This window comes from Hesperophylax consimilis, chromosome 20, assembly GCF_061612785.1.
Source record: "Hesperophylax consimilis isolate HC1 chromosome 20, BYU_Hcon_1.0, whole genome shotgun sequence".
In the NCBI taxonomy this organism is placed as follows: Eukaryota; Metazoa; Arthropoda; class Insecta; order Trichoptera; family Limnephilidae; genus Hesperophylax; species Hesperophylax consimilis.
In genome coordinates this window covers 15,682,756-15,694,940 of record NC_142855.1, presented here as the reverse complement: position 1 = coordinate 15,694,940, position 12,185 = coordinate 15,682,756, and the positions used below count along the sequence as shown (strand labels likewise).

The window sequence follows — 12,185 nt, the reverse complement described above, 5'->3', positions numbered from 1 at the left end:
AGACTTTTTGATTCAATTGCAGGTCGCTGTCGCAGACCTCCCCTTTGTACATGAAGCGGAACACGGAGCACGACCCGCCGTACTGGCGCGGTCAGGTGTGGGCCAACATCAACTACCTGGCCATAGCCGCCCTGCACCACTATGCCGCCGAGCCAGCCTCCACGCAGCCGCGCGCCCAACAGCTGTACGCAGGCCTCCGGAACAACGTCGTCGGTGAGTCTGATCAGACAGAGGCCAGGCCAAAAGGAGGAGCTGACTAACTTGTCCAACCTTCTGGAGTCAGTGAGACTATGGCGTCCCCAATCGGGGTATGTTGTGAGGCTGAAGGTAGTGGGGAGTGGAAGGATCTGGACACCGAACACGGCTTAAGCTATTTCAAGCAACGTTTCAATTCTGAATGGTGGTCTTACACCAGGGCGATGCTTAGAGTATCTTACACTCTGAAACGTGCTGCAAATATACATTATATTATTTTGAATGTATAAATTGAGAAATAATACAAATTAATCAAATAAAAATTACTTGCGCGCGCCGTGATATGAACCCGCCATCTCCAGATAGCTAGTGGAGACCCTTATCCCTCAATTACTATATACTATTTTATCTTTTTTCTAAAACGGTATTTGTTTTTACAATATCTTCAACATGAAGAAATATATACAGGGTGTATCGGCACTAACCCGACAAACTTTAACCAGCTATTCCTTAGCACATTTGGAGTAAAAAATGTTATGGGCACTTTGCTGTCCGGTAGCATTTTTTTTTCAATTAAAAATAAAAAAATTAAAAATTTCCACACTACATCACTGTCATTGGCATTGCTTTTCGTGTTCAACAGCTGTTATAAGCAAGTATGTCGAAAAGCGTCTTCGCTCTTTCGCACACACTAAATAATAATAGTTAAAAATGAGACGAATGGTGCCGTGCCATTTCGTTGTGATTGTAAAAGTGCGCCAATATAGGTACACACGTGCATTATTCAACGGAATTCGAATAAAATATTGCCAGACGGGTTTTCAAACTTTGACAAAGGATAAAACAGTGGTGACATGTGGTGAAAATATGAATAATACATTTTTTATTAAAAAAAAACGTTACCGGACAGCAAAGTGCACATAAGATTTTTTACTCCAAATATGCTAAGGAATAGCTGGTTAAAGTTTGTCGGGTACGTGCCGATACACCCTGTATACAAAGCACATCTTTGTTCTTCGTAATGCGAGATCATTTACTAATGGAATTGCAATACGGAGAACATATGAAGCACTTGTCCGCAGCATCCTGGAATACAGCTCCATTATTTGGGCCCCTTCTGAACAAAACCATATCTTAGAAATAGAAAAAGTACAAAAAAGGTTTATGCGTTACCTGTATATGAGGGAATATACATACTATCCATTCCTGTATCCATCCTTGTTCTTAACAGGAATGCTCGATTTCAATACATTAGAATAATATTTTTAGGCAAACACTTTTTGAAGTTAATCTCTGGTACAATACATAATCCGCCTATGTTGAAAGAGGTTAACTAACAATTATACTCGAGGGAGATCCCATGCACTCTTATATGCTCCGAAAGCGAGGACTTCTGCCTATCAGAACGCGCCAATAAACAGAGCGACTCAACTGCTTAACGATTCTGCATTAGCCATCGACATTTCCAATGTCACCTACAGACAATTCAGTAACTATCTTTTAACACATGTCACAAAATAGTAAAACTGCCTCTGTAAACTTTTTAATTTGTAATCTTCTCCATGATATATTGGTGTATAACCGTTTTATGGAGAACATGAAAAAATAAATAAATAAATTTAAAAAACCTTGGAAATATTCCGACATTTCAAACAACAAATAAACTTCCCTTTTCCGCTGTATAAACAATGTATATAACTTTTAAACGCTGTTAAATATCAATTTAGTCAAGTTTGTTTATAGTAAGGTATTTACGTACACGGTTGTATATCAATTGTATCGAATTTAAATATTTAAAAATAAAATGCCAAGGTCATGTAATAATGATTTTTATTGTTGCAGAAAACATAATGCGACAATACCTGAAGAGTGGCTATGTATGGGAGCAGTATAATGATGCTACCGGCGAGGGATCCGGCTGTCGGCCCTTCACCGGCTGGAGCAGCCTCGTAGTGCTCATGATGGCGGAGCAATACTAGCCAGCCCCACAATCTGTGCAACATCGATGTTTCTCGTGGTGCAACATTCGTAGTGGCGGAGTAGTAGTAGCCCCGCAATCAGTGTAACATCGATGATTCTCTTGGTGCAACATCGCAACATTAGTGATGGCGGAGCAGTAGTAGCCCCGCAATCAGTGTAACACCGCACAAATAGCGATAGCAGAGCAGTACAAGTCATCAGTGAAACATTAGTTTTTCTCTCAATAATGATGACAGAACTGTACTTACCCTGCAATCGGTGTTTCTCTTTGTGTAACTTTGAAATAATAGTGATGGCAGAGCAGAAGTAGCTCGCATTCAGTGCAACACCGTACCATTCATAATGGCGGAGCAGTACTTACCTCGCAATCAGTGAAACATCGGTGTTTCTCTTAGTGCAACTTTATAACAATAGTGGAGGAGAAACAGTAGTCATTGTAGCATCGATGTTAATCCTAACCCAACACCGCAACAATAGTGATGTTACTGCTGGTGAAATCTCACCCTCCGATTGACATAGCGCAACATCGCACCACAACAATGAATTCCATACTTTGCTCATAATATGGTACTGATTTGACAGAGTAACATCGCACTACCCTTAGTGTAACATAGTTTTCTTTGACTGTGTTTGTCATTTTCGAACACATGTAGTAACACCGCCATTCAAAGAGTAGTGTAACACTACAACACTTTTTTTTAACATTTACATTCTATATCATAAATCTGAACTTAAAAATAGAAGTTTGTGTCTTCCTGGGAACTCTATAACAGTGAGCTCCGGCATAATGAAATTCGTACAACTCTTTCCGCCTGGCCAGTCACGTTCTTCCCTTTGTCTATTTTATTTCTCATCAAAACATTCCACAATTGTGGCTGTTGTAGCCACAGAAAATATGTAATATTTAACATTGAATTAAGTAGTTATATCTGAATAGACAGGAGTTCCAGTTTTTAACTTGTTGAGTTAATTTATTGACACTCTCTGACATTGGGGGTATAATAGAACCCCAGTTCCGACAAGTAGAAAATGTGTACATACATGAATAAGAACAGAAAACCAATAGAAGTGTGGTCTATGCTGATTTGACAAAAAAAAATTGCATAATACCTTAATTCCTGCTTTACACAATATGTACTTTTTTAACACCGATCCCCGTATCGAGACACACGAAAAATCTTTGCTTAACACAATCAATATTTTCATACTTACGATTACATACAGATAGTTGCCATTAGAGATGAAATAATATTTTGGGGCGGTACTAATTCGTCAAAAAATGGCAACACCTTGAACGAAACCATAGATGACAATCACGAAAGCATCTGTCACTGTCGTTTGCGAGCTGTGTCACATGCTTGGTCATCATCCAATCGATGTTTTTGTTTACCCGTTCGTCGTTTGAACCTTTTTCATAATGATTTTTATAGGTATTTATGCCTTTGCAAAATATACGATGCGATATTTGTGTAATACATAAGGTGAAACCACCAAAATACGACAGCACAGATGCCAAAGCAATAGCTGTCACAACCCTGTCTCTGTTCGTTAATTAACAAAATTATGTTATAATATAAAGTTAACACACATAGATATTCTTTATTCTACGAGTTAAAAGTACGCATGTAAAGTTCTCGTGCATGATTTCCTCAAAACAAAATGTCAAATCATCAAACATACGCGAGAAATTCACAATACCGGTAATAAATAGATATTTTAGTTTTTTTAATTAATATTTAAAATATAAAACTAAATAAATGTGCGACAATTTCACGCAATATAGTTAAGTAAAACAATGACGGATGTAAAATAATTTTTTCCATCTTAAACTGCACGAAAATCGGTACGAAAACTACCAAAATAGAACATGTCCTTTTTTTCATCCCGAATCGCTAGGAATAAACAAACTTGATGAAAAAGGGATGGTTTACAGCAGTCATTAAATTGTCCCAGTGAAATTGGTTATCTGAAGAATTTACGTATTTCAAAATGTTTTACCAATTTCAACGGAAGTAAGATAAAATTGAGCTTACTTCAAGAACTAACATGCCAACAACACAATTTCATCATTTATCTATTCAGAGGATAAGAAATATTTGGTTGTGTTAATTTTTTTGTTTTTAACCCTAGATAACTAAACTGTTTTCATTGTTTCATTGTAACTACACTTTTCGTCGAGTGAACTACGCAATAAAACACTAGAAATAAATCATTTAATTAAGATAGGAACTTGTTACATGGCACAAAAGTAAGGTTTATAATGAACAAATTAATATCAGTCTACACAGTGACCACACATGTCAACATTATGTGGACCACAAATAGCCTTTCTACATCTGGTGCAACGGTGTTTGGTCATCCTTGGATGGACACAGGTAGCTAATTTTACACACGTTTGACGTAGATGGAACCAGAGCTTCTATTGTAGAAGATTCGCCAACATTAACAATAAATATATGAATGTACCTCGTACCTTAAAAATATAAATTGTTGTTATAACTAAAGTTTCGTCCAGTGGAAGACGAGATGATCATAGGGCACGTCCTAGTATGCGTGTGGCCGCAATCGCGTCACGTGCTGCACTGTTTACTCAAATTAGGAAGGTAATGAAAGAGTCAAGGTCGGGGAGCGGGGGGAAGTAGGTGATTTCGAATTTTCTCGATGAGCAATTAGTTATCTAGGGTTAATTTTAAAAAGAAATTATAAATATGTGATATAAGAAATAAATTATATATGACAAATATTTTGGCTTTGATTCAACCATTGGCGATAAGCTCTGAACAGTTGACCCCTCAGGCCTCTGGCATATTCTGCCAGAAGTTCACAATAATATCCAAATAAATGGAATATTTCTGAATGTATCCTAAAAAAATAAAAATTGTTTTGTAAATGTGATGAAATACACTTGAATCTTTTTATAAATAAAGATACAATTTTGGAAATTTTGAATGTAAACATAAAAAAGTTAAATGGCTCACCTTATGTTTATTCAGACAAATGTATGAATACATTTTAAGCGAGCAAAAACAAGGGTTTCGAGAAAATGGATTTTGTTTGAAACGGTTAAATCTTTGGAAATAATACATATATTTTAACTAACTTGTCTGAAATTGAAGCCTGTTTTTATAAATACGACTCCATAAAGTGAAGGTAAAGTCAGTGTTGGCCATTTAGTGATTTGGCGTGTTGGAAATAAGCCGACGTGGCTCAGTGGTCCAGAGCGTCTGACCGGACATCAGAAGGCGCGGGTTCAATTCCCGTCGGCGGCATTTATTTTTACTCGGGAGATTTTCAATTTGTGTTGATATTAATTATTGCTTATAAAATTTATTATCCTGTGTACATTTTCATTATTCTGTTGTTAACTTATTTATTTGAATATAAAGCGTGTAAAACAGGGTTTTCCAATAAGAGGTGTTATTTTGAATAGCCCGCTATTTCGGTAGATGTTACTTTTGAAGCTGTCATTTTTTGACATTTGAGAAGTAGAAACTACGCCATTAATAAAAATGGAACGATACACGCTTCAACAACGCATTGAAATTATTAAAATTCACTTGAGTGAATCAAATGCAAATCATTTTGAGTGATGAGTCCCATTTCCACCTCGGTGGCTTCGTCAACAAGCAAAATTGTCGCATCTGGGGCTCGGAAAACCCAAAAGTTATTGTTGAAAAGCCTCTCTATCCTCAACGTGTGACTGTTTGGTGCGGTTTATGGTCCGGCGGAGTCATTGGACCTTACTTTTTCGAAAATGAGGCTGGAGCAACAGTTACGGTGAATGGATTGCGCTATCGAGAGATGATTATTAATTTTTTATGGCCGGAATTGGATGGTATTGATCTGGACAACGTTTACTTTCAACAAGACGTCGCTACGTGCCGCACAAGCAACGAAATCATTGATCTTTTACGATTGAATATCAAAATAACACCTCTTATTGGAAAACACCGTTTAGATCGTAACGGCAAGGGAGATACAACCATTTTTACGAGACCATATACGCTCTTCACAAAACCGAACAAATTAACGTGTTGGGTTAATTTACCCGTATTACATGTTATAATTTTTTATACACTGATAAGTGTAAGGATGTATTACCTTTTCTACGGGTTTAAATATAGTTTCCTTTTGATAAATTATTCTTCCACACAAAAGACAAGACATAGAGGAGAGGAAAGTCTTGGTTCACTTTTTTAAATACATATAGTTGGGACCGAGAATTTGTAGCGATGCTACTAGAATATTCAGGAACGATCGCCAATGCAAAACGCATCGTAGCTGGAACTCTCTAGATACAATGCTAGCATTCGCCGCTCCTACCTACAAGTCTGAATATTCTCGATGCACCGGGCGGCTATAAAATGAGGCGCATCGAGATGTACTCAGCCAGTCATAAATTGGCAGTTTTACGAGTGACCAACATGCGAGCACCACGACTGCTTGCTGCCTACTGAGGCCCCCGCGTCGTATCCCGCCGTTACTCCACCACGCCGCTACATGGAACTACTTACCTACGCCCGGCTCAGCACGGACTACGGATTATCATGGACTCCTCGGAAAGTAGGACCAGCGTAAATGGTAGCACCCTTCGCATAAGAAGTGTGTTAAAAACATTACTGTCCCTTCACTTTTTTGTAGTTTCATATAAAAATATTTAATAAAAATTCATGAAGTTTCATAAATTTTTCTCAAATTGCTTTTGGAAACTTTGGTTTCGTAAAGGTGCACATTTTAATTCTTTCGTGGTTAACTTCAAGATTAGAATATAAAGCATGATGTTTTCTCTTTCTAACACCGTTTAGATCATATTTCTCACCATGATGTGTAAGGGAGACACAACGATTTTTATGAGACCTATATGAGCTGTTTCCAAAGGCGAACAAATTAGCCTGAGAGGTTAAGATACTTGACTCTTTGTTCGGCAGCTAAAATTCAGTATTTAAATAAAATAATGCATTTTGTACAGCACCTTGTACCAGAGTGGAAGATACTCTCAGTATCGCCCCGGTAGCAGACCACCATTCAGAATCAGAATGGCTTTAGCTGTGTAAAGTCTAATAACATACCCCATAGGGGATGCAGACATTTCAGTTGCTGGACTTTAGAAGTGCGTAACTTTTAGGACGTGTTGTTTTGGAGAATTTGAACAATTCATCAAATTTCAACATTCATTTTCGGGTTCTATGAAAGTCGTATTCGAGTTCTGTTATTATATCATTATAGGCTAGTTGCTTGACAGAACTGAAATAATAACAGAACTTGAAAATTAACTTTGAAATTTAAAGAACTGTTCAAATTCTCCGAAACAACTCATCCTTAAAGTGCATAACTTTTGAAGTGCATAACTTTTAAAATGCGTAACTTTTCAAGTGTATAACTTTTAAAGTGCGTAACTTTTGAAGTGCGTAACTTTTAAAGTGCGTAACTTTTAAAGTGTATCACTTTTGAAGTGCGTAACTTTTAAAATGTCTAACTTTTGAAGTGTATAACTTTTAAAGTGCGTAACTTTTGAGGTGCGTAACTTTTAAAATGCGTAACCATTCAATTGTATAACTTTTAAAGTGCGTAACTTTTAAAGTGCGTAACTTTTAAAGTATATAACTTTTGAAGTGCGTAACTTTTGAAGTGTGTAACTTTTTGAAGTGCCGAACTTGTCATGTTTGTATGTTTGCGATATTGTATGTATGAGTGGTTCCTTTGCTGACAGCACTTGTCGCAACCTGTCTAGCGGCGAGCCAGAAGTTCTGGACTTTAGAAAAAGTGTCAAAATAATGAGATTATATTTTTATTACTTTTTATTCATGAATAAAACAAATTGCCTACATTTTCATTTCCAGTGTAAAATTTTATTTAATAAGCGTATTTATAATGAAATTGTCATATTATAGATTATTGCCGAACTACATCGTAATATAAACCTAAAATCACACCTGTTTCAGAGGAAAGTGAAAACGGTACAGACATGTGACATAATGCCAGCACGCTTGTACCATGTGATATGCACTATCCCGTTCCCCGTACACAATTGGACAATGTGGACGGTGCATATCAAGTGGTAAAAACGTGCCCACATCGGGTTCTCATCACATGAGAAGCAACTAAAGATTTTTTGTTTTCAATTGAAAAAAGTCACCGTACAGCAAAATGACATCTATATTTCAGGGACTTAGCATTTAGGCCTATCTACAAAAACATAGTTTTGGGAAAAATGCAAATTAAACGGCTGTATATTATTATGCACTAATAAATATGATTATGGCATTACCGAAACCAAGCTTAACTCAAAACACCAGTTTTTGTAGTTAGGCCCATGTGATCCCAAGTTAATTTAACTTATTTAGTCCAAATAAGCCCAGGAATCGCTGGTTAAAGTCGCTTGGTGCCGGGCACGTCCACCGTGCCACCTGTGTTTTATATTGTGAAGCATATAAGTGGTTATGCTAATTTGCCACTTATATAATTGAATCTGGTGAAAGTTAGCAGCAACATTAGCTGGTAGACGAAAGTAGGTAAGGTCGCCCGCAGACGAGATGGGCTGATGACTTCCGGAGAACTACCGGCTTGAGCTGGGTGAGAGTGGCCAAGAAACAGCAAAACTATTAACACTTATTAAAAAAAGTCACTCATTACTGAGAAAATACATTTAGAACAGAATTATATAACTATATGAAATGTCTTCAAATTAATTTATATTACATGTTCGACATTGGTAGAAGTTTGACGTTGAATCTAAACAATTCTAATTTACATTAAATGTTCAACATCAGTATAGGTTTGACTTTGAATCTAAACAATTCTAATTTACATTACATGTTCGACATTGGTAGAGGTTTGACGTTGAATCTAAACAATTCTAATTTACATTACATGTTCAACATCAGTATAGGTTTGACTTTGAATCTAAACAATTCTAATTTACATTACATGTTCGACATTGGTAGAAGTTTGACGTTGAATCTAAACAATTCTAATTTACATTACATGTTCGACATTGGTAGAAGTTTGACGTTGAATCTAAACAATTCTAATTTACATTACATGTTCGACATTGGTAGAAGTTTGACGTTGAATCTAAACAATTCTAATTTACATTACATGTTCAACATCGGCATAGGTTTGACTTTGACAATTCTAATTTACATTACATGTTCGACATTGGTAGAGGTTTGACGTTGAATCTAAACAATTCTAATTTACATTACATGTTCAACATCGGCATAGGTTTGACTTTGAATCAAAACAATTCTAAATTAAAATGCTTTATTTACTGTTATAACACCTTCTTGAAAAGATATTAAAAAAAGTTTGTTCACAATCCTGGATTCAAAATTCCACAATCTGAGCTTCATTTCAGAGATTCAGAACTCGAGTTTGAATGTTCCACAATTTATGTTTGAAAGATTCAGAACAACAGTTTGAATAATATAATACACACAATCTATGTTTGAAAGATTCAGAACAACAGTTTGAATAGTATAATACACACAATCTATGTTTGAAAGATTCAGAACAACAGTTTGAATAGTATGATACACACAATCTATGTTTGAAAGATTCAGAACAACAGTTTGAATAGTATAATACACACAATCTATGTTTGAAAGATTCAGAACAACAGTTTGAATAGTATAATACACACAATCTATGTTTTAAAGATTCAGAACAACAGTTTGAATAGTATAATACACACAATCTATGTTTGAAAGATTCAGAACAACAGTTTGAATAGTATAATACACACAATCTATGTTTGAAAGATTCAGAACAACAGTTTGAATAGTATAATACACACAATCTATGTTTGAAAGATTCAGAACAACAGTTTGAATAGTATAATACACACAATCTATGTTTGAAAGATTCAGAACAACTGTTTGAATAGTATAATACACACAATCTATGTTTTAAAGATTCAGAACAACAGTTTGAATAGTATAATACACACAATCTATGTTTGAAAGATTCAGAACAACAGTTTGAATAGTATAATACACACAATCTATGTTTGAAAGATTCAGAACAACAGTTTGAATAGTATAATACACACAATCTATGTTTTAAAGATTCAGAACAACAGTTTGAATAGTATAATACACACAATCTATGTTTGAAAGATTCAGAACAACAGTTTGAATAGTATAATACACACAATCTATGTTTGAAAGATTCAGAACAACAGTTTGAATAGTATAATACACACAATCTATGTTTGAAAGATTCAGAACAACAGTTTGAATTATATAATACACACAATCTATGTTTGAAAGATTCAGAACAACAGTTTGAATAGTATAATACACACAATCTATGTTTGAAAGATTCAGAACAACAGTTTGAATAGTATAATACACACAATCTATGTTTGAAAGATTCAGAACAACAGTTTGAATAGTATAATACACACAATCTATGTTTGAAAGATTCAGAACAACAGTTTGAATAGTATAATACACACAATCTATGTTTGAAAGATTCAGAACAACAGTTTGAATAGTATAATACACACAATCTATGTTTGAAAGATTCAGAACAACAGTTTGAATTATATAATACACACAATCTATGTTTGAAAGATTCAGAACAACAGTTTGAATTATATAATACACACAATCTATGTTTGAAAGATTCAGAACAACAGTTTGAATAGTATAATACACACAATCTATGTTTGAAAGATTCAGAACAACAGTTTGAATTATATAATACAAACAATCTATGTTTGAAAGATTCAGAACAACAGTTTGAATAATATAATACACACAATCTATGTTTGAAAGATTCGGAACAACAGTTTGAATAATATAATACACACAATCTATGTTTGAAAGATTCAGAACAACAGTTTGAATAATATAATACACACAATCTATGTTTGAAAGATTCGGAACAACAGTTTGAATAATATAATACACACAATCTATGTTTGAAAGATTCGGAACAACAGTTTGAATAATATAATACACACAATCTATGTTTGAAAGATTCAGAACAACAGTTTGAATTATATAATACACACAATCTATGTTTGAAAGATTCAGAACAACAGTTTGAATAGTATAATACACACAATCTATGTTTGAAAGATTCAGAACAACAGTTTGAATAGTATAATACACACAATCTATGTTTGAAAGATTCAGAACAACAGTTTGAATAGTATAATACACACAATCTATGTTTGAAAGATTCAGAACAACAGTTTGAATAGTATAATACACACAATCTATGTTTGAAAGATTCAGAACAACAGTTTGAATAGTATAATACACACAATCTATGTTTGAAAGATTCAGAACAACAGTTTGAATTATATAATACACACAATCTATGTTTGAAAGATTCAGAACAACAGTTTGAATTATATAATACACACAATCTATGTTTGAAAGATTCAGAACAACAGTTTGAATAGTATAATACACACAATCTATGTTTGAAAGATTCAGAACAACAGTTTGAATTATATAATACAAACAATCTATGTTTGAAAGATTCAGAACAACAGTTTGAATAATATAATACACACAATCTATGTTTGAAAGATTCGGAACAACAGTTTGAATAATATAATACACACAATCTATGTTTGAAAGATTCAGAACAACAGTTTGAATAATATAATACACACAATCTATGTTTGAAAGATTCGGAACAACAGTTTGAATAATATAATACACACAATCTATGTTTGAAAGATTCGGAACAACAGTTTGAATAATATAATACACACAATCTATGTTTGAAAGATTCAGAACAACAGTTTGAATAATATAATACACACAATCTATGTTTGAAAGATTCGGAACAACAGTTTGAAAAATATATAATACACACAATCTATGTTTGAAAGATTCAAAACAACAGTTTGAATAATATAATACACACAATCTATGTTTGAAAGATTCAGAACAACAGTTTGAATAATATAATACACACAATCTATGTTTGAAAGATTCGGAACAACAGTTTGAATAATATAATACACACAATCTATGTTTGAAAGATTC

At 34.3% G+C, this 12,185-nt stretch overlaps 1 protein-coding gene across 2 annotated transcripts in view; it reads left to right on the top strand.

The window, feature by feature from the left end:
• The window catches only part of GCS1 (mannosyl-oligosaccharide glucosidase), a 33,704-nt gene extending 31,053 nt beyond the window's left edge, over positions 1-2,651 (top strand). For both annotated transcript variants that reach the window (XM_089643985.1, XM_089643984.1), the window contains exons 14-15: positions 23-213; positions 2,038-2,651. In XM_089643985.1, coding sequence (XP_089500111.1) covers positions 23-213; positions 2,038-2,174 — 328 coding nt within the window. In that variant the 3' untranslated portion in view covers positions 2,175-2,651. The remainder of the gene's footprint in view (positions 1-22; positions 214-2,037) is intronic.
• The last annotated feature ends 9,534 nt before the right edge of the window (positions 2,652-12,185 follow it).